Below are 23,634 nucleotides of genomic sequence, written 5' to 3' on the forward strand. Positions count from 1 at the left end.
GACAACCTTACCCATCTCTTTGGCGCAGACCTTTGGTGGTAAGGGCTCTGAGAGTTTTCTTTCCACCATCACCTGGCATGTGACGTTAGTTTTTGTCGTTCGTACTAGTCTGGTAAGCTTGGCCGGGATTCCAAAAGAGCTCATTGCGTAGTTAAATTTTACCCTGGCGGTGCTGTCGTATGCGGCCTCGAAGTCGAAGAAGAGATGGAAGGAGTGCAGCTGCTGCTCTGTCATCTTTTCCAAGATCTGCCACATAGTGAAGATCTGGTCAGTGGTTGATTTTCCGTTTCGGAATCCCCTCTGATAGTCTCCAACTACTTTTTCTACGAATGGGACAAGACGATCTTGTAGCCTTGTCAGATTAGATCACCTTAGGTCTGAAGTTGTTTTGGTGACCTGCTACCTCTTGGTAAAACTTTCTTTCTGGTTCGTAATGCACTCGAATTTCTTGAAGTTCCTACACTCGCCGTTCCTCACTGAGTTGTTTCTTGGTGCGGTGAACTTTTTTCTCCTCCCGCCTGAGTCGTGTGTGTTGATCTACGTATACCCGCGTTTTTGTTCCTGGCAACTGGAACATAATGCATATGACTACAAATACTTCAAAATTAGGTAATGTAAGCTATTTTTGTTTGTGGTTGGTACACTTCATAAGAATAACGTGGAAAACAATTATTTGTACAGCCAAGTTAGTGAAAGGACGTTCCCATGTCTTAAACAGAGGGTGGATAGACGAAGGGACCTATATAACTACCCTACACTACACTACCCTAGCTTTAAGCTTTTGGTAATTCTTAACTGCTCGAGGATTATGAGTTTTAGTTGTAAATACTAATACTAATGTAATTTTAGTGGTGTATGCTTAGTATGTTTGGTTAGTGCCGTACGCAGAACTGACTATCCAGCTACTGGTAAATAAAATGTCACAGAAATCCAGAAATGGCAGGCCTCTAGACCGCTTCAAGTTGTTGTGTCGATAAAACAAATGGTTAGGAAAGTTAATTTTGAAAATAGACCCTATCTAGACTAGACTTGTAGTTGGATGATATCAAATACATTTCTTCTGAATGATCGGTTATGCATTTCTTGAGCCTAGTTAATTACATTCGAGATTATGATCTATTAGGACTTGATTTGAGGCGGGTGTTGCCACCGCAGCAACCGACTCTTGTCACCCGAATCTTAAGTTGAAGAAAAGACGGTCGGGTATTTTAACAAACTATCTTTATTAAACGAAGCTAAAAAATCACGTCGGTAGTCTCGATGTTGTTGATAGAGTACCTTTTGCCAATCAAGTACTTTCCACCAAGACCACTCGGTCATTACCCTGGCGATCAGGGATTCTCGTGTTCACCGATCGCGATATGTTTTAGCGCCATCTATCGGCGAATCCTTAGTCTGGGTTGGCTCGGGCTGCTGTCAGTTAAATTGACCGTTGGTTCATCAACAGCGGGTGTGGAACGTTTCGGCATCATGTATCAGGAAGTAAATGCAATGCAATGATACCAGACTTGCTGGATCTTACCTAACGTCGAGTTCATTCAGAAATTTACTTAGCGTTATGCTTATAGTTTTGGTTTTAATCAATAGTAGCGGAATAATTTTAAACTAAATTAATGATCAAAGATATTAAAAAAGCCAATTAAGCCAATTGAAAGATGCAAGGCGCGTATAACTAATGCGATACGGAAAGTATAAGATACTTTCAATCACTTTCTTTTTTTACTCAACAGTTCTCCAACAAACAAAACGGTACTGATCAACAAACCAACTCCTAGCAAGATCCATACAATCATTAGATCATCAAAAGAGAAAACCACTTGCGAAAGAGTATTCTTAGATTCTGGTACCATTTCTAGTATAGCCAAATGTCTTTCGTAAATGTAGTTCCATAGTCCAGTTTCATAAAATAATCCGAGGTAGCGGGATATCACTGTAACGATAGGTGAATTTTTAGCAAACTGCAACGTACGTGGATATGGAACAATGCTTTCTTTGATAACGAAAAAATCTTTGTTGAACTGGTGAACATACCGCACTGTTAGCCAATATGCAAGTCCACGAGGCTCTAGAGAGCAGTATTCCAGGCGGTAATTAACGCCAAGTTTTCCCCTTAACTGTTCGAACTCATGCTGGTCGAGTATTTTGGGAAGGAAATCATCCAGAGGGAACTGTGCACGTTGTTCTTTGTATATCACCATCATATAATCCGACTGCATAAAATCGGCAATCGTGTTTGGTCTTTTATAGAATCGTCCTAGGGACATGAGTGCCATGATCTTGCTTGTGTAAGTTCTGGAGAAGAAAAATGATAACCAAGATAGCCCAAACAGCAGTGCTCGGGCCGGGAATGCTTGGTTGTATTCGTTGCCGATGACTCCAAAGAGCGTCTGTAGAATCGGATCGTATCGGAAAATGAAGGGAAAGAGTAGTCGCAAGATGCAGCAAACTACCAAAACTCCTCCCAGGAAAATCCAAGCACCGAGTGAAAACGGTTTAAAGAGATGTGGAATGAAGTATTTCTCCTGATGCTCTGGACACAATAGACACATCCCATCCATGTCAGGGAAAGCTACCTCGTGCTGGAAATGGTCTCGCTGGAAGGCAATCCCGTAGTAAGCGTCACCATCGTAATGTTCCGAAGTTTGTTGGAAGAAAGTGTACGTTAAATTGAGAACATTTTTATCAATTATTTTGAATATATGATTTAATGTGCCGAGAAATTCAGATGGATTTTGCCATATCACCATGTACGGCACATCGTTTTGCTTAACTCCAATGCGAATGTGATAGCCGTACAGGTTGATGAGTTTGTTCGGGAAAAGGAGACGCATGTTGTCGAGATCATCCAGCTGCACGAAGATCTGCTCCTTGGAAAATCGGTTTTCAGTGTAGATGCTGATGTTATCCACTCGTTCATGAGCACTCGATGGCATTGGTACAATGGCGTAGTTTACTATACCTTGGTCATCGAAAAACTGTACTATTGAGGAACGATCTTCAAGGAAACACGATCGTGTCACGAGAACGATGAAGCGAGCATCGATGAAGTGACATGGATTATTACTGAACTGTTTCGTGAAATGAAGAACTGGAAACTGGAATACAAGATGCGTCCATAATGTATATTCTGGATGCTATAGGATGATAGAGAAAGCTTACTTGTTGCCAACCCGTGACATCCAGCAGCACTACATTCGCGTATTTAAGCTTTCTATTGCTATTGATAGGTCGATCGGTTGCAAATTTCACAGGATGCTGTGAAATCAGCATAGACATCACGCTGGGATGACTCTCACTCAATGTTGAGATGTTTGTGGTAACGATGCAAACCTCTGCGGTAGCATTTGGCAGGTATCGGTGACGTTGTAGTTGTACGATTTTGTCGATGGTTGGCGAAAGGTTGTATTGTGTAGAAATCGGAGCTAAGCTACACATGGCAAAGTCAGGAATACAAAAGCAGAACAAGACAACATACAGTGCCCTGAACATCGTTACAACGGTGTAAAGTGCTGGATTGAAGTAAACCAACTGAGCTCAATGGCACTTAGACCTTCTGTTTGTAGAGTCGATGAGCAGTGTAGAATATAGATGTTCAAAAATTAATGCTGTGATTTCGTAAAACGCAACGTTTGGATTGCAAGGTAGGAGATTAGTAGTATCACGATGGTATTATTAATCAAATAATAATCGCTTATTCAGGTATTAATGTAATTATTGTAATAATTTGTGTAATAATTTGTGTATCTTGTGATCGTGGAAACTGATCTGGAAACTTCCAGACACGAACGTATCTCGCGTTTTGGTTATTCGATCGTTATAAGCGCGTCAGGTCGTGTAGTGCAGTTTTTAAAGTAGTTTGATGCCTGTAAATTTTGTTTACGATAAAACAAGGTCGACCGAAAGTGTACTGCCAGAACGATCCGTCAAAATGTAGCCGAAACAGCAAACATGGAAGAAGAAAACGAAACAAGCAACAGGGACGACACACCATCATTACTAACTACGTTTCAGACCCTGGTTGGATAAAAGTCTACTCTACTGGATGACGGAATGTTACGCAGTTACGCAGACGGATATTTGTATGTGTCTTTTAGCTCATTCGAGAAGAAAATGTATACATAGTGATGTAAATTATACCACAGTGTAAGATAGCATTAACTATAAACAATACGGCCAGAACATCCTACTTGAACAAAAAATAAACCTTGCCATCAATTATTCAATAGGTAATTTCACACGATACAAATCTTGCTCGTTTTTTTACACTCTACAAATCTTTTCTTGCATGTGTTGGTGAATTCGAGCAGAGATGGCAACTCGTTTTGAGCAGAAAAGATTAGCCAACTTTGGTGGACAACACAAATCTTAAGCTTGCAATCTTTTGACAACCGCTTAGAATTTCAGCTATAATGAAGGAAGGATGTTTGATCTCAATAGTCAGAAAAAGGTAAACATACTCATAATTTTTTGTATCGTTTGAACACGAAACACAAGCGAGTCTGTTTTTATTGATACTCTATGTTATGGAATGGGTAGGATTTGTAATTAAAGATTTGTATCGTGTAACTATACCGAGTAATCATCAAAGACTCATCAATAAGAATAATCCAGAATACTAAAAATCTTGTTAAGATAAATTTTGAAATAATACAGATTAGTATGTATCGAATAAAAAACGTTGTATGAAAAGAAAAATATTCATGAAATCACGATCGCTTTTTGCTCAATAGTTCTCCAACAAACAAAATGGTACTGATCAACAAACCAACTCCAAGCAAGATCCACACACTCATTAGATCATCGAAAGAGAAAACAACGCCGTACAGCACAGTCTTCGGCTCTGGTTTCGTAGCTAGAAATTTCATATGTTTTTCAAAATTGTAATCCCATAGTCCAGTTTCATAAAATAATCCGAGGTAGCGGGATATCACTGTTACTACAGGCGAATTTTCAGCAAACTGTAATGTTTTTGGATAAGGAATGACACGTTCTTTGATGGTGAAAAAATCGTGGTAAAGACCTCTAAACGCAACAGTTGTTAGTAACAAAGCCTCTCCGCAAAGTTGCAGAGAGCAGTAATTGTAGTGGTATTTCACGCCCATTTCTCCCCGTAATCGTTCAAATTCCTCTAGATCAAGCATTTTGGGAATGAAATCATCCAAAGCGAACTTCAAAAGGTGTTCTTTGTGTATCACCATCATATAATCTGACTGCATAAACTCGGCAATCGTGTTCGGTCGTTTAGAGAATGATCCCAGGGACATGAGTGCCAAGATTCTGCTGTTGTAGACTTTAGAAAAAAAGAATGATAACCAAGATAGCCCAAACAGCAGTGCTCGGGCCGGGAATGCTTGGTTGTATTCGTTGCCGATGACTCCAAAGAGCGTCTGTAGAATCGGATCGTATCGGAAAATGAAGGGAAAGAGTAGTCGCAAGATGCAGCAAACTACCAAAACTCCTCCCAGAAAAATCCAAGCACCAAGTGAGAACGGTGTAAGAAAATGTGGCACGACAAATTTACTATGTTTTACTGGACACGATAAACACATTCCCCCCATGTCAGGGAAAGCAAAATCGTGCTGAAAATGCTCACGCTGAAATATAATGTCATAATAAACGTCAGCATTGTAATGTTCAGTGGATTGGTGAGTGAAAGAAAATGTTAAATTCAAACTGGTAATACCGATATCCCGAAACATAATCCATAAAATTCCATTAAATAATGTATGGTCCTGCCACATCATGATATATGGAAAATCATCTCGCTTAACCCCAATGCGAATGTGATAGCCGTACAGGTTGATGAGTTTGTCCGGGAACAGGCGGTGCATGTTGTCGAGATCATCTAGCTGCACGAAGATCTGCTCCTTGGAGAATCGGTTTTCAGTGTAGATGCTGATGTTATCCACTCGTTCAAGAGCACTCGATGGCATTGGTACAATGGCGTAGTTTACTATACCTTGGTCATCGAAAAACTGTACTATTGAGGAACGATCTTCAAGGAAACACGATCGTGTCACGAGAACGATGAAGCGAGCATCGATGGAGTGACATGGGTTATTACTGAACTGTTTCGTGAAATGAAGAACTGGAAACTGGAATACAAGATGCGTCCATAATGTATATTCTGGATGCTATGGGATGATTCAGAAAGCTTACCTGTTGCCAACCCGTGACATCCAGCAGCACTACATTCGCGTATTTAAGCTTTCTATTGCTATTCATAGGTCGCTCGGTTGCAAATTTCACAGGATGCTGTGAAATCAGCATAGACATCACGCTGGGATGACTCTCGCTCAATGTTGAGATGTTTGTGGTAACGATGCAAACTTCTGCGGTAGCATTTGGCAGGTATCGGTGACGTTGTAGTTGTACGATTTTGTCGATGGTTGGCGAAAGGTTGTATTGTGTAGAAATCGGAGCTAAGCTACACATGGCAAAGTCTGACATGTATAGCCAATATATGATAAGTAATAGGTTTATAAACAACTTTGCCATGCTTCAGCACATTTGTTTGGTTCGAAAATAGACTAGTACTGAAACGGTAAAATGATTTTTTTCGTGTTTTTCTTACAGAGCCAGCTAAATGTAGTTATATTTTTCTTATATTTTGACGAGATGAAAATAATTGCGGTATGATTTATATAATTACAATTTTATGGAGGAAAGTTAGAAGTTTTCGGTATTTCATCAAATTAAAGATGAAGAAATAAGCGTTTAGAGTTGCATTTATTATGGATGTATGCATTAGTCATATGATAGACGGCTATAAAGATTGAACCAGGATTGTGCTTAGCGTGCTTAGCGTAGTAAATAAAAGTTCGTAAGAGCGATTATCTTTTATATCACATGACACACAGATTGAAAAGCTATATTCTTTACAAAATTCATTTAGTACTGGCTCCCCGGGATTTAACTTCGAATTCTTCTCTGCAATTGTTGTATCAGAAATGATGCCGTAGGGAAAAAATGTTGGTGCCTATAAGTAATATACGACGTAATGTTTAATGAAAAATGTGTGGAAAAACCGTCACCTTAAGGTTATTGGGTTTTTGGTATTTGTTTGAAGTTTTTGAATATTTCAACTTGAAAATTAAATCAATTCTTGGATGTTTTAAAGTTATTAAACATAAAATTATGTTTGTTCACGAATTTGATGATTGCGATTTTCTACGGTGGCGTTTCATCTATTATACCGAATCCGCTTTTGATACCAGTGTACTAGATTCAAATGGCCGTTTAAATTGCGTTGAAAAATAAAAACAGTTTATCAAAGCAAATTTGTGAAGCACACAATTATAAGAAATTTTGTATTTTTTATATATAAGCAACATTAACTTTAAGGAGTAAAATGTAGCAGTAGGTTTTAAACGTATGTTCACGTTGGATTAATAGATGTATGTTGTGTTTTTAGATCATTTGCATTTCTATTGGAAATAAACTTCACAAAAAAATATAACCATACTGACCAACCATCCTGCAACTAACAACAACCACACGCTCATTAGATCTTCAAAGTTGAACACAATTTCGAAAATATCGTTCTCCGGTTCGAATGGCTTTTTAACCATTTTGTCGTGCCTGTCCATCGTGTACTTCCATAAGCCCCTTTCATTGTAAAGTCCAAAAAAATGCTTCATCGTACCGAAGAGTGGAGATTTTTCGGCAAACTGAAGTATGTGTAGTGCTGGTATGATCTTTTCTTTTACCATAAATACCGGATGAGACTGCGTTTGTGACAACACAGAAGAGTACACCTTAGCATCACCACAAACTTGCACTGAGCAGTAGTGATGATAAATTTGCAGGCCGTATTTTGTCTTCAACAGTTCCCATTCTTCTGCATCCAGTAGCTTGGATCTCAGTTCAACATCAAGATGTTTGGATTGGTCATTTGTAAGCACAAAAAACTTGTAATCGGACCGCTTGAACTCGGCAATCGTGTTTGGTTGTTGGTGGAATTTTCCTAGAGACATCAACGATATGATTCTGCTGTTGTACGATCTAGTAAAGAAGAATGACAGCAGCATAAGAGTGAAAGCAACTGATCTGGTCGAGAAAGTGTGGCTGTTTCTGATGCCTATGTCTCCAAAGATTGTTTGAAGAATAAGATCGTGTCGAAAAATGGTAGGAAAAAGACATTGCAAGAGGTTACAAATTACAAATACTCCACCCAAAAAAATCCATACTCCGAGTGAGAATGGTTTCAGCAGATATGGTATGAAATATCTGTTTGTTTTCGCCGGACATATCAAGCACATACCACCCATTTCTCGAAACGCAAGCACGTGCTGGAAATGTTCACGCTCTGAAGAAAGGTCGAAGTAAACGTCAGCATTGTACTGGTCAGTTGTTTGTTGAAAAAATGTGTAATTTAAGTGCAGCATCATTCTGCCTATATCCCTGAAGAATATTTTTACGGTACCTAGGATAACGTTATCACCTTCTTCTTCACCAACTTCATTTTTGTCTTTGTCGTGTATAACAATATATGGAAAATCGTTGCGAAGGACCCCTACACGGTTAGGATAACCGTACAGGTTGATGAGTTTGTTCGGGAACAGGCGGTGCATGTTGTCGAGATCATCCAGCTGCACGAAGATCTGCTCCTTGGAGAATCGGTTTTCAGTGTAGATGCTGATGTTATCCACTCGTTCATGAGCACTCGATGGCATTGGTACAATGGCGTAGTTTACTATACCTTGGTCATCGAAAAACTGTACTATTGTGGAACGATCTTCAAGGAAACACGATCGTGTCACGAGAACGATGAAGCGAGCATCGATGGAGTGACATGGGTTATTACTGAACTGTTTCGTGAAATGAAGAACTGGAAACTGGAATACAAGATGCGTCCATAATGTATATTCTGGATGCTATGGGATGATTGAGAAAGCTTACCTGATGCCAACCCGTGACATCCAGCAGCACTACATTCGCGTATTTAAGCTTTCTATTGCTATTAATAGGTCGATCAGTTGCAAATTTCACAGGATGCTGTGAAATCAGCATAGACATCACGCTGGGATGACTCTCACTCAATGTTGAGATGTTTGTGGTAACGATGCAAACTTCTGCGGTAGCATTTGGCAGGTATCGGTGACGTTGTAGTTGTACGATTTTGTCAATTGTTGGCGAAAGGTTACATTTATTCGATACTGGAGAAAGTTCTTCAAATGTAAAATTTAGCAAGTATATTGCTTGAAACAGAGTAACGCTCAACATTTTCTTTTACCGTAAATATACTAAGCCCTTTAGTTCTGACTAGCTGTTAGTGTCAATGGAATAAGTTGAACTGAATAATAATGAATTTTCCAGCTTTATGTTATACAGCCGTTGTTGATAGTTCTTTGTTTTAATGATGTGAAAAATGCGCATATTGAAATACATTTCCAATGTAACACTTAATTCAAATTACTTATTTAATTCACTAACGAACGACCGAGCCGTACATCCATTAAAATAATTTCATGCATGATAAATTAGGGGTTTTGTTATATATTAATCTTTCTCTAGTAGATTTTTTTTATTTTTAGAGAACGTCAAGGCTGCACGACCTTATTATTTGTTCTTGATAATTGAGGTGCACATAAGTTGATGAATAATTTCTGGAGATATATTTAATAAAATTGAAGCTGAAACTAAGAGCACGCTTTGAAAAAAATTTAACAGTACTGAACTTGAAATGCGTATTAAATTTAGCGCTTGTTTATCTAAATTTTCTTTTACTTACTCGGAACCAACCTAGTTCTCCGATAAATACAGTCAAACTGATTAACCATCCGACCACCACCAAGATCCAAACGCAGAGCAGATCATCGTAGTAAAATATCACTTCCGAAAATGTTTCCTTGATCTGTGCCAGTACTAGAAGAATGTGATTATGTCGATCTTTCTGTCGCGCCCATAATCCGGTGTCACAGTACATACCGAAATAGCGCCGCATCGTTCCGACGATTGGTGAATTCGTAGCAAACTGCATCCGTTGCGTAGCCTCTACGGCCTTTTCGCGAAGCACGTACATCGGAAAGGACTCAGCCTGAAACTCCGATAATGCAACCAACCAGGCGTCACCACAGGTCATAATTACACAGTAGTAGCGATGTATTCGTACACCGAGCATTCGATTGGCTCGATTGGTTTCCCGCGAACTAAGCACCTTTGACCTCAGATCTCCCATCAATGCACTATGTTGTTTCGACATCACGATGCGGTAATCCGACTGGCGAAACTCGGCCATCGTTTCCGGTCTTTCGTAGAACTTGGACAATGACATCAGTGAAATGATCTTGGAGATATATGCCTCCGAAAAGAAAAACAACAGCATTGCAAGCGTGAGGAGGGCCATTCGGAACGTAAACGTTTGATAATACTCGGTGCCTCCTCCTCCAAAGAACGTGACAAGAATAAGATCATAGCGGAAAATGTTAGGATAGAGGCGACGAACAATTACACAGACTATGAAAATACCACCTAGCACGATCCAAATACCAAACGAGAAAGGCTTAAGCAAATGTGTGAGAAAATCCCTTCCGGTATTTACTGGACAGAGCATACACGCTCCTCCCATTTCACGCAAATCGACCTCGTGTTGGAAATGTAATCGAAAACTTGCCATATTAAAATTGGCCTCATGATCTTCCTCAATGGATAGCTGGTGAATGAACGTGTACGACATGTTGAGTACTTTCCTTCCTACGTCGTAGAAGAAATGGCTAATTAAGCCACCAACATGACCATCAGTAGATATTATGATGTACGGGAAATCAGGAATTACTCCAATGTGGATATGATAACGATGAAGGTTAGTGAGTTTGTTCGGGAACAAGCGATGCATGTTGTCAAGATCATCCAGCTGCACGAAGATCTGCTCCTTGGAGAATCGGTTTTCAGTGTAGATGCTGATGTTATCCACTCGTTCAAGAGCACTCGATGGCATTGGTACAATGGCGTAGTTTACTATACCTTGGTCATCGAAAAACTGTACTATTGAGGAACGATCTTCAAGGAAACACGATCGTGTCACGAGAACGATGAAGCGAGCTTCGATGTAGTGACATGGGTTATCACTGAACTGTTTCTTGAACCGAAGAACTGGAAACTGAAATGCAAGGGGTTTCTGTTATATTCCGCTTTTTAAAAAAGAAGTTTTTCGTAAGTGTGATCACCTTATTCCACCCTGTAGCATCCAACAAAACTACATTAGCATATTTCTTTCCCAGCGTATTATCGACATGGTTTTCGATTGCAAATATGGTAGGATGCTGGGAAATCAGCATAGACACCACGTTGGGATGACTTTTACTCATTGTAGAGACGTTAGTAGTAACAATACACATTTCAGCATAGACATTTGGCAAGTATCGATGGCGCTGTATTTTTACAAGCTTAGCAATAACTGGGGAAAGGTTACATTCATTCGAGATGTAACCATTTGTATCTATGTACAATGTTGTGAAATATAACCAATGTAATACAAATGCTAACGCTGACTTTCTAATCATTTTGGTTAGCAATTTTAAGTTCTTGAAACAGTTGCAACCAAAATCATATTGAATGAAAGCTAAACTTTTCAGGTCATTTAAATTGAAGCTTCATATGTTACTTCATGAATTATTTATCTGTTTAATAATATTAACATGTCGTGAAGAAATAATTTGATTCATAACAAAATTATGCAATAAATGATAAATACTCTCTCTACTTCCATTGCTAAACCGACTTCAAGTTTGCATACGACAGGGCAGCCTTTACGACATTGACACGAATGACAACGCCCAATGTGAAATACCAGGTGATGGTGGATGGAAATCTCTAAGAGCCCTTAGCTACCACCAAAGGTCAGTGCCAATGAGATGGGCTAGCTTGTCTACTCTTCAACCTAGCACTAGAGAGGGCCATCTTCCAGAGGGCCATACGTCAATCCAGATCCTGGCATACGCTGATGACATAGGCATCATTGGTTTACGACTCACCTACGTAGCGGATGCTTATCAAAGGATTGAGCAGTCGACAGAAAACCTCGGGTTGGAGATTAACGAGGCGAAAACCAAGTTGATGGTGGCACCACCAGAGGCCCTGCTAACAAATCCTAATTCACGCAGAGGTGACATGATGATAGGTTGAGCGCACTTTCGAAGTCGTCTAAAATTTCACCTATCTTGGGTCAAAAGTCAACCGGACGTGCTGCAGTCTGAGGAAACTTCTCCACTCAAAACATCTGTCGCGACGAACGAAACTGGGCTTATATAGAACTTATATAGCTCCAGTACTCACATACGCCTTTGAGATATGGACTTTGTCCAAAAGTAACGAAAACCTCTTAGCGTTCGAGAGGATGATGGTCAGAAGGATGTTTGTCCCAGTATGTGTGGAAAGTCAATCAAGCAAATGCTACAATGACGAGCTGTACGGCGAACTCAATATCGTACAGCAGATTAAGCCAGGTTCCGGTTGGCTGGTCATGTCTTGAAAATGACACTGGACTATTCATCCTGTAAAGTTTTTTTAGTTTTTTAGTCCACATGGACAGAGGAGGTGGTAGGCGCAAATTGAGATGGAGTGATGGCGTTGACGCTCAGATCAGAAAAAGATCATTTAAAATATATTGAAGAAATTCACTCTAACATAATAGAGGATTAGATGTATTCAAGATGGCACGTCATTTATGATATGCTCCAGGTTTGCACCCTTTTAAAACGATAAACTTAAGTTATAAATTGTTTTAAATATTTTATTTTTCCATTTGTCAGCAGTTATGTTTAAAGCAACAAAGCCAGCTTGAATTTTTATAGCAACGTGTTGTAGTCACATTTACTCTTTCAGTGTGGATTATACCAAGCTTTTACAAAGCGATATTTTCGAGCTACATTAAGGAACCTTTTAGCGCGTCTTAATTTCCGTTGCCTAAACTTTGCTATGACGATTTCGCCCACAAAACACACGGTACTGATCAACCATCCAACAACGATCAGTATCCACACACAGTATAAATCATTGAAAAAGAAAATGACCTCCTGAAATGGTGCTTCCTCTATACTTTCATACAGCATCGCCTTTGACTGTGTTAACATGTAAGTCCACACACCGCTATCATTCAACAATCCGAATATCTTTACAAACAGATCGAAAAATGGTGAGTGCTGGGCGAGCTGGATGAGATTTTTGTTGATTAGCAGTGGTTCTTCCACGATGTACAGCCCAACGTAAAGATTATTCATCGCCTGCGATACGGCTATCCACGCGTTTCCCAGGTGCATCATTGAGCAGTAATGTTCGAGCACCCGAAACCCAAGCCGCCGTTCCGCACGCAGTGTTGCAGGGTACGACAAAAAGTTGTTCGATATAGGACCCAAAAATTCGGTGCCGGCACGGGACGAGAGAATTCGAAAATCTGAATTACGTAGCTCATCGATCGTTTGCGGTTGTTCGTAAAATTTTGCCAACGACATTAGCGAGATAATTTTGGTATTGTATGCTTCCGACAGGAAGAATACCAGCACCGCGAGTGTCAGCGTGATAACACGGAACGTAAATGGTTGCTGATACTCGATACCACCACCACCGAAAAAGGTGAGTGCGATCAAATCGTATCGGTACAGGTCCGGAAACAGGATCTGTACGACACGGCAGAAAGCGAACAGGCCGGCGAGAATGAGCCAAATCCCAATCGAAAACGGTTTCAACAGATGACGCAGGAAATCGCGCACCGTCCGAACTGGACAAACGATGTGAATGCCCGACTCTTCCCGGAAGTATAACGTATGTTGATAGCTCAAACGTTCTTCTTCAATGTTGAAATATCCGTCCAGTGCAGCACGTAGTTTTGAGTTCTCTGTCAAGGAACTCGTACCGTTACATCGTTCTCGGATTACTATCTTCAAAAAATTTGGCACCAAACCGTAAACATATCCCTCGTCGTCGAACACCATATAGGGATAGGCGGTGATACCGTGCATCTGGAACTTGTAGCCATTAATGTTGCGTAGTTTGTCGGGGAAGAATTGTTGCACTGGTCGATCGTCCGAACGAAAGTAGTACTCCTGATCGGTGAACTGATGCTTAGTGTACACCGTCAACGAACTCGATGAATTAGTCACCGGTATGAGTATATAGTTCAGGATCGAGAACTTTTCCATATACGCTACCGCCGTTTCCTTTCGCTGAAAGCTGGTGGCACCCATCAGAATGACAAATTTGGCCGATTTCCTGTAGCATGGATGTTGGCTAAGGCGCTTTTGTATGAAGCGAAAAGGAAACTGTTCGTAGAGAAAACGGTCCCCAAGGGGATTATCTTTTTGTTTTATTCCGTGCAATAAATGTAACACATGAAACACACCTCGTAACGGTAGCCCGTTAGATCCAGCAGCACTAAAGTCGCCAGGTTCGCGGACTCAACGTAGACGTAATCGTTCATCTTCAAAAATGTCGTTGGATACTTTGCCAGCAAAGTCGGAATTAGGAGAGGAGCAATTGTTGGAAGCGAAGAGTTGCTGGTGGTAAATATGCAAACGTTTGTTCCATACGTACCGCTAGTGTTATCGAACGTAGCTATTGCATCCACCATTTCTACCAGTGTAGATTGTGCGCTGCCCAGGTAAGCGTGCAGCAGAAAAATGTTTCGGAAAACTCCGGAAAGCGATTGTTGGCTGATGGGTTTCATGTTACGACTAGATAGTAAGCTGTCCGAGCGTCTCGCTTTTTGTAAGCTGAAAACAAAAAGAATTAACACAATTGAAGATTGTTGATTATTTTGTAATGCTTTTAGGGTATGAAAGGCAATGTTCTCACTTACCGATAGATATGTGTGCTGGTGAGCCAGGCCAAAATTGGACTTTAAATTACATTTTACTGATTAAATGGGCTGCAAGCTGCGCTCTTAAACGTTATACACTGACCAAACTGTTTACTTTTTCCACCATTCTATCTCTTATAAACAGCTCCCGAATCACAGTATGATCATACGTTTCGTTAGCTTTCTATTAGCATTACTGAAATCTTCTCAATGTGCTAGTATATTGGACGTTGTTTCTGATATTGCTCATTTCGAACATACTAACCGTGCTGAAGGTTTGGAGGTTTGTTTCGTGCAGCTCCGGAAATATCAAACCCGAACCAATTTGGACGATATGATCCGTCAGTTAGTGCAGGGTTTAGCATCCAACTATCCCATCACATTAGCCCATCAGGAACGAACAGTGTTCATGTACGCGCAAAAGGAAGCATCACTAGTGCTGATGGATGCCAGTGGGTACGGAGAGAAGGTATGTCATTGTAATAACACCTAACTTTGTTCCTACAGTTACTAATTTCTTGCAGTTCCCATCCGCACTCGGTTTCCATCGTTTGGATACACACGAGTGTTATGTAAAATCGGCAAAATTCATCGTAATTGTAGACATCGGCTGCAACCGCACCGAACTCGCAAGTTTCTTCTTCAAGCTCGGAGTGCTGAACTACGTAGCTCTGCCGATGGAACACTCGGCACCCGCTGGGGAACTGAAAGTGGACAAGCTGTACACTGAAAATCCATTCACCAAGCAATTGCACCTGTTCGACGTACACGATCACAACTCCTCAAACCCCGGACGATACTATCCGTACAAGCTGGCAAACCTACAGGGCTTCGAGTTTCTCGCCTTTGGATTGTACGAATTTCCGTACATCTTTGAGCTCACGGGCAACCGCACCGCAGGACTGCTGATGGAGTATCTGTACAATCTGATCGTGCGCAAGCTCAACGGCACTGTGCGCATGGTGAGAAGCTTACGGACCCCTCTAGACGGTCGTTCTGAGTTCGATGTGACCTTTGCTTACTCTGACTTTAGACCGCACTACATGCACGACATTTCGTTCAAGGAACGTGGCGGCTACTGCCTACTATGTCCCTTCCATACGGAGCGAGATTTTCTACGCCATCTATTGAAACCCTTCTCGTTCGGTATTTGGCTGGTACTGGGAGTGGTGATCGTTGCCTGCCGTCTGCTGGGACGATTTTTCCCTCACTTGTTCCAGCGCAACCTGCTGGAGCAGATATTCTTCACCGCCATGACACCCCACCGGCAGCCTTTCCCGTCCCGTGCGGTATCGTTTTCGGTTGCCGTCCTGATATTCTTTCTCTCCGAGGCATACAACGCCAAGATCGTCTCGCTGATGTCCATTTCGAAGTACTTCGATAGACCGGAAACAGTGAGCGAGCTGATCAAGTCAGATTTCAAAGTTGCCATTCCTGGTGTTCGAGCTCCACTGATTGCTGAAGCTTTGCCAGGGAAACTGATCAACGTCCGGCAAGCTGATGCAATCTACCGTGAACGTGGCGAACTAATGTTCAACGAATACTGCACGGCGACATACTGCTATATGGCTTACCTGCGCGTGGTGATTGGAAAGAATCAACACGGGTACCAGCAGTACGTTCTACGAGATATGGCGCTGGAAAAGCTATTGACGCTTCAGCTATCAACGCACTCACCCTTCTATGAAACGTTTGCCGAGTTCTACGAGCGTTATTTCCAAAGCGGCATCTGGATGCATCGGCTAGAGCTCATGAATCGTAAGCTCGTTCGTGAAATGGAACCGATGGGGAATCTTATTGGAGAGGTCGTTTTTCATTTCGATGATCTTGTGTGCGTTTGGGTGCTGATAGTCATGGGATGGATGCTGGGTACGGTGGGGTTATTGGGTGAATTGTTATGGGTACGTCTGGAGCACAAGGTGTGCAAATCTTGGAAAAGTTTAAAATACATCGTCTGTTTCAAAAACTAAACTTGCAAAAAATATGTATAGCATAACATTATTATGAAACTTAGTTTTTAAAGCGAAGAACTTCTAGCTTATAGGTAATTAACGTACTGGCTTATTTGACTTATTTTTACCATATGGAGAATCTTATTGGTCTTTATCCCTGCCTCAAAGCATCTGGGATTCTTGAATTCTTGATAGAAAACTTAAATTTCATAAATAAAATACCCGTTGACTATATTGAGACGACTTATTTGTTATTCATAACATGTAAAACGCAAGTCTTCAAAAGCATTTGTCTCCATCTTTTAAATAAACTCCAAACGGGAGGAAAACGCGAACACACGCCTACACGACAAACGAAAAACATTATTTTAAGACATTTGTTTAGCTGCTAACGCTAAATGCTAGGTGGAAAACTGTATATAGAACAACCAATGCACTGACCCGACAGAAGGCATGGCAGTAAGGTGTCCACATTCTGGCAACTGTACTAACTGGCTTTAACGTGTCAGATGGTAGTTTTATTTTTGCTTCATACCGTTCTTCTCACCTTCGAGCCACACGTAGCCGTGGTATCGGCCGGAACGTTGCCGGATTGTTGAGCGTTTAAAGCGCTTAACTCGACGCTTGCCGCGTGTTGCTGGCATGCATGGAGCATGCAAAACACCTTATATGAGTATTAGTCTCGCCTTATGGAACCTGCGGCCATTTGAAGGCTAATCTATGTATACACCGTCAACCCATCTTGTTTGGATTGCTGGTATGCCATCGCAATGCTCGAATGCAACCTAATGCGATCGAGCATTTGACGCAGGAAGGACACATGTACCGATTCTAAACGATTGTGGCATTTTTTTCGATTGTTTTGCGGTTACCGCATGCAATGATGTTAAACAATTTATCGTGCTGAAGCTTTAATATTTTTAAAGCAAGGTAATGGATAGCGTTTATATAAAATTTTACAGATTTCGATGTGAATAAGTGGTGCATTAAAGTAAGGTTTAAAGTTTGAAATTAAATAATGTAAACTTTACCGAAATTAGTACCATTTCTACCTAGTGTATTGACACTAGTTAGACATTATAATAAACAAATAAAATCAAACAAATCGTGATTTTTGAAAGAAAGTCGATCTAAGCGTGGAAAAACAGCCGAATGTCCTCAAAACCAAGCGGAAAGCAACAGATCGTCCCAGCAATTCACACCGGAAGCAATTTAGTTCCGAGCCATTCGTACGATAGCTGGAACATCCATTGATGATCGTTTTGTTTTAAGTTTCACAATCTCAATTCATTAGTTATAACGGTTTTATCTGAAAAACTCCATTTTTTGGTCGACTTTTCATTTGGATCAACCCTATCCTGCACGGTTTCAATGAACTACAGCAGTAGTTGAATGGTAACAGAATTTCATCAGTTTGGCAGACGGTGTGATAACGAACGGTTTCTTGATTCTCCAAAAAAAAAAAAACTAAACCCGGGAAGTCAATTGCGAGACTTGGTTGTCGAAGGTAGTTTGATTTTCATCCCGATACTGTTCGGTTGGGGTGGCAATTTTGTACTTTTTGAATGGAGTTGTTTCCCACAATGGGGCCAAGTTGGGGAATCAATATGAACCGCACGTCGGGACGGCTGGTGCTGCAACACTTGCATTCAACAATTTCTCATAAATGGTGCATACTTCAGGCACAGTGGTCGTGTTTGGGCATCTGTTTCCATTTCGATTGGTGTTTTGGACTATTTTTTTTATCCATGTTTTGTTTCTTTGTTCCGAAACCCGACTACCAGAGGCCATGTTATTGTTTTGCTCGCTTGATGTTGGCAGTGGAGCAGCTCGCTGCCTCTTGAACGTAAAGTACTCACATGCCACCCCGGACCGCAAAAGCTGGGTGAGGGTTAGTACTCACGTGTGGCAATAGTTTTGTAGCTCTCGATTTTTCGTATTTCGATTTGAAACCTCGGCTAGCAGGAGCAGCCGGCGCAGCACCAACAGCATCGGAACCAGCAGTAGCAAACATTAGAAACGCACCCGTTGAGTGATTTGGGCATCGTCATTCACGGTTTTGCCCGACAGGTCATTTATTGCACTTGTACTAAAATTCCCGCCCCACTCTGGTCGGGTTGGAAAACGATTTTGTGTGGCTGTGCTATTCGGTCCGGTGTTGAGTTGTGGCGTGGAATGTGTAAAATTAAACTGTCAGCACAAGTGCAGCAATTCGGAATGAAATGGTGATTGGTTTTTTGCTGCACTAAGAAGAGATGCAGTTGCACAATCAAAGATTTTTAAATTAAATTTTTCTTGCTGGTGTACTGCTTTGGGTAGAACATTATGCGTTATGTAAGGTACACATAGAGTATTTTGATTAACATAGGCATAAGTTAACGGTAAATGTCAGTAAAAAATTAAATAGTAAACACTAAATAGTCTATTTTTTAACTAAATATATAAATTTCATATTTGGTAGTAAACAAACTAGAAGAGGAAGTAGAAGTGGCTATGAAGAGTAAGAAACTTTATTCGTAAATGAAAACAGTATCAAAAATTTACATTTCTAATTACAATTAACTGTACAACATCGCAAAACAGATAAAATGTTCTTTTTTCGGGTTTTTTTTAACGTGTGACACGAATTGTTATTCTCTCTAGGCATGCGATGCAAGCCGAAAACCGAATATATTTTGACAAATGCTAAAAATAAAATCCATGAGCTGGAAACAATAGTTCATAACTTCACCGTGTCAGGCAAACGGTTTAATGAGTTCGTCTTCCAAAACCGTGTAAAAACGCTCGGGAAGTCGCAAACAAACTATAAAACGAATTAAAACAGCAAACAGCAAACGGGAAGAACCGTTTCGGTCTCGACACACGCGTCGACCAGGTGAAAAACTTCACCGGAACTTCACGCCAATAAGATGGCCCGGAACCTTAACAATAGTAATACGCTACTGCCTTCCTTCTGTTTGGTTCTTGCTGATAGTCATAAAAAAAAAACATGGGAATGGCCGTACCATGTGCTACTCTCACACCTAATCTGGGCATCGTGCGTTTTTCATTAGATACGCATGCCGTTTGGGTATTGTCCGGGCCGCTTCTGGGGACGATCTCACCCGACCGAACGGTGCCAGATCGATGGCCAAAGGGCATTGAATTCTAAACACGAACAAAACAGCTACCGCCACCCAAAAAAACAACCGACCAAGCGGATGGTAATGAACTGTTCCCTGGAGAAGAGTGCGTACGGGACTCGCCAGAACGTAACTCATCGGCCGTTAGTAAGCGCGGCAACGATACGGTCGGTGGTGGATATGCTAACAGATTGATCCCATAGAAGGCCACCGGAGTTGCTGGCGTAGGTATACTGCACGGCTTACCTCGGCGTGAGGAGGATCAATAAAATACCGAAATATACTACCGAACGATTTTGGAAAACTGCTGACTGGCGGGGAAGCAAGCGAAAGTGCGAGAGCAGCAAGGAAATACCATGCGGGCAATATACACGCACGTACGACCCGGAATCGAGGAAACCGTCTGTTTGGGTACGTGTTTATTTGGATATAAATCATTGCCGCGGTCTTGGCGTGGAAGGAGTACGGGAAGCAAAACGGGAAGGATGGTGTTGGCGTGTACTCTCTGTAGCTAGTAACTCCTTTTAATTCCGATACGTGCGCTACAGGTTTCGCTGGTGGTTATGGATGCAAACTTCAGCTGGTGTGATACAGTGAGCTTAGTCCGTCTTTTGGTGGGTACTCGATACATATTCATTGGTGCTCCGATTCAATCGAAATGGTTCAATAAAGTGTCGAAAAAATGAGTGAAATCGGGGTAACTTTAAACAGTATCTTTTGTACTATGTGTATTTTTTAATTTAAATAGGTGAGCTCTACACGGCATGCTTCTTTAACGAATAACCGTATGAGAATAGTTGCCACAAAACATGCCCAAATGGTAATTTTTTAATGGATTTTTTAATATAGAAAGAGCAAAAATATGGAATAGTGTCTGCCTCCGTCTACAATATTTAGTATCACATCCATCTCAATAGTAACTTTGTCAGTCGGTTGACTAGACACGGGGTGATGTTAACGAACATATGAGGAAACTACATAAAATGCTCTCAACACCTACAGAATGACTTCGGTTGATAGAGGATTTTTTTAACTTCTGCCACAAAAAATATTTAACCCTTTTACCAGTAACTTAATAAACTCTTCAGTATCCATTAGAAGCCCTTGCAAGATCCTCAACTATAGGCCATCGTCACAAGTTCATTAACGATTAGTTGTCTCGTTGATCATTGGTCAATGGATGTCATTGATCTAAGAAGATTTTGACCTTGTTCTGTTAGGGCATAGCGTGAACATAGCATGTTAAGGCGTGTTTCGAATTCGGTTCCGTGAGGAAAGACAAAAATTAATTTGAGGAAAGGAAAATGCTCTTTAAGCCAGATTCATAGGTGGAGTGGTCTTAAATTTGGGCACTTAATAGAATATTACCTAAACAGAAAATTTAAAATCGTTTAGTTAAAAACCATCAGTTACATCCAAGCTTAATTGAGGCTGTAGTGCTTCGCCGTATCTGTTGTAGCTAATAACATATTAAGGACCTTCTCAATCAAATGTGAAACACAACGGGTTTCGAAAAATTCCTCGTGTTCTAATCGATCTCTGGGTCGGAAGTATCCATCCATCGGCGATTGGTAGGAGGTGAGAAAACAAACAAACGGAATGACCCACAGCAAACGATGCTGAATCCGGTTGAACAAACAGGGCGAACGTGCCTGTTGTCCAGATTCCATCACGTGTTGCGCTCTACGAAACTTCCCAAAGTATCATCCCAACAACGATGTGTGTTGTTCGACAGAGGAAAGACAGAGAGGGAACACGAATGGTTTGTTCATCTGGTGAATGATTTCAAACCACGCACGCACGCAGTCTTATGCGATCCCGCACGATTGTCAGGTGCACCACATATCATCAGCCGGGCTGAGCAGTTACAGATCGACCACGAAAGAAGGAAAGGGAAGGGCACGCATAAAAATATTTGAATTGAATCAATAATGCGTAACTGGATGGATATTCGGGCAAATGTGGAATGTGTTTCGGTGAATTGGTTTTTCCATCCGATTGACCACCCCACCAACACACACGTCCAGCGGCTTCCGTTTACCACGCCTCATGTTCTGCTGCTCTTGAACCGTGTGATGAGGTAAAACATGAGTTATGCGCTCGGGCTGAGGGTGATGTTTTCATTGATGTGATCAAGTATAGGGCACGGATTGCAAATAGTAAAACACAGAAATTGGAAAAGATATATTTGAAACAAACCAACGGTCGGAAATGAAACACAAACGATGGTTGAAACATTGAAACCAGCCTATCGGTAGATAAATCACGTACCAGGATTGCAATCAATTTCGCTGAGCACGCGGCCATAGCTTAACCGGTTGCGTCGATGTTTACTTTTACGTATGGGTTCGAGTAGTTCGTTGGATCAAATCGGTTTGTGAGTAATATTTGTATTTGGTTTATACGTATATTCATGCATCTATATACGCCGAGAGAGTGTGTGAGTCCGCGTCAAAAATGGGAAATGTAGCAATGGTTAGCCCTTTGTTTCGTCTGTTGAGTGGATAAAAAAAAACATTTGATGGCAAGCTCAGTGAATATATTATAAGCAGTGTCAGATATATCACGTGCGTTGGTATGCATTTCTGTTGTAATCAATTCTCGGTGATGTACTATTGACATTAATGACAGGAATGTAAATGTACTTAATTAGTACGTGATGGACAATAATGAACCCTGTCGAAAAGAGAGTTAAACAATCTGCATGATAGAATTGAGATGAATGTACACTTTTGTTCATAACAGTCAAACATTTCTGCCAAAAGGTTTAATTTCAACATTGAAGAAATTTGAACTTGTTAAAAAAGTGAGCAACTCCGACAAAACTATTTGTATATCCTCATCAAGGACTATACAAACGGTAAACCATCTTTCTGTTTCGCGAACTTTCTAGTGGACATACCAATGTTTTATTACGTGTTGGTTCGTTCAGTGCCTTTATTGTGGTGTGCCTAACACTCCAAAGCATGATGTCTCCACTACAATTTCCTGGATGCTACAATGAAAACAAAATAAATAAACTACGTTTTGATTACCTAAAGATTGGGATACAATCACATTACATCTAAAATTAAAGTTAATATAATTTAATTTTATAAATATTTGGCAGCTGCAAAGACTTTTTTTTCCTTTTGTTGTACTTTTCAATTTATTTTCTGAATAAGACAAGCACTCACCGAAAGCGCTCTAAACTTTGACGTTTACGGAAATCATCAATGCGCCTTACCAACTTGAGAACGAAGCATAAAATTGTATTACTTTACTTACGTACTTATCCGGCGCTATAACCGCTTCGTGGTCTTGGCCTGCTGCAGGAGTCCTCTAAACCGCTAACTTTCGAGCACCTTTGTCTGCCAATCCATTAACTCGGCCTTTCTGGAGGACGCATCATTGCCATCAGTCCATCTATATTTGCGCCTACCACGCCTTTTTGTTCATGTGGACGACTTAAAAGGACTTTACGGGTTGGGTCGTGCGGTGTCATTCTCAAGACGTGGCTAGCCCCCCAGAGCCTGACGATTCTAATCCGCTGTACGACAGTAAGCTCGCTCGTAAGCAGCTCAAAGAGTTCGTCATTGTAGCCGCGCTTGAATTGTATTACTTTACCCTATGTAAAATTAACTTGTATTAAAGCATTTGAAAAGCATTAAAAGTGGATATATTTCGAATGACGATGGAAGAAAAACTAAATAAAAAAAGATATTTGTATGCAAAAAAGTTCACTTGAATCTTATATTTAATAAGCATTCAGGAAAAATGCGTCGAA

At 40.9% G+C, this 23,634-nt stretch overlaps 3 protein-coding genes across 3 annotated transcripts; all 3 read right to left on the reverse strand.

Moving 5' to 3' along the window:
- Window positions 1-1,706: 1,706 nt before the first annotated feature.
- Window positions 1,707-2,933, reverse strand: LOC128715327 (uncharacterized). The gene has a single exon (XM_053810210.1). The coding sequence runs from the start codon at window positions 2,931-2,933 to the stop codon at window positions 1,707-1,709; it is 1,227 nt and encodes a 408-aa protein (XP_053666185.1).
- A 1,773-nt stretch (window positions 2,934-4,706) lies between these two features.
- LOC128712738 (uncharacterized) lies at window positions 4,707-5,933 on the reverse strand. The gene has a single exon (XM_053807613.1). It carries the CDS (start codon window positions 5,931-5,933, stop codon window positions 4,707-4,709), a length of 1,227 nt encoding a protein of 408 aa, XP_053663588.1.
- A 6,888-nt stretch (window positions 5,934-12,821) lies between these two features.
- On the reverse strand, window positions 12,822-14,662 carry LOC128712739 (uncharacterized). Its single transcript, XM_053807614.1, has 2 exons — window positions 14,339-14,662; window positions 12,822-14,258 (listed from the first exon to the last, which is right to left on the reverse strand). The coding sequence occupies exons 1-2, from the start codon at window positions 14,660-14,662 to the stop codon at window positions 12,822-12,824; spliced, it is 1,761 nt and encodes a 586-aa protein (XP_053663589.1).
- Window positions 14,663-23,634: the final 8,972 nt, after the last annotated feature.

The sequence above is a fragment of the Anopheles marshallii genome, chromosome 3, assembly GCF_943734725.1.
Source record: "Anopheles marshallii chromosome 3, idAnoMarsDA_429_01, whole genome shotgun sequence".
NCBI lineage: Eukaryota > Metazoa > Arthropoda > Insecta > Diptera > Culicidae > Anopheles > Anopheles marshallii.

Coding starts and splice junctions, on each gene's coding strand:
- LOC128712738 (XM_053807613.1), bottom strand. CDS start 5,933: ATGCCATCGAGTGCTCTTGAACGAGTGGATAACATCAGCATCTACACT.
- LOC128712739 (XM_053807614.1), bottom strand. CDS start 14,662: ATGAAACCCATCAGCCAACAATCGCTTTCCGGAGTTTTCCGAAACATT. Junction 14,259..14,338: donor TAACGGGCTACCGTTACGAG/GTGTGTTTCATG, acceptor CTCTACGAACAG/TTTCCTTTTCGCTTCATACA.
- LOC128715327 (XM_053810210.1), bottom strand. CDS start 2,933: ATGCCATCGAGTGCTCATGAACGAGTGGATAACATCAGCATCTACACT.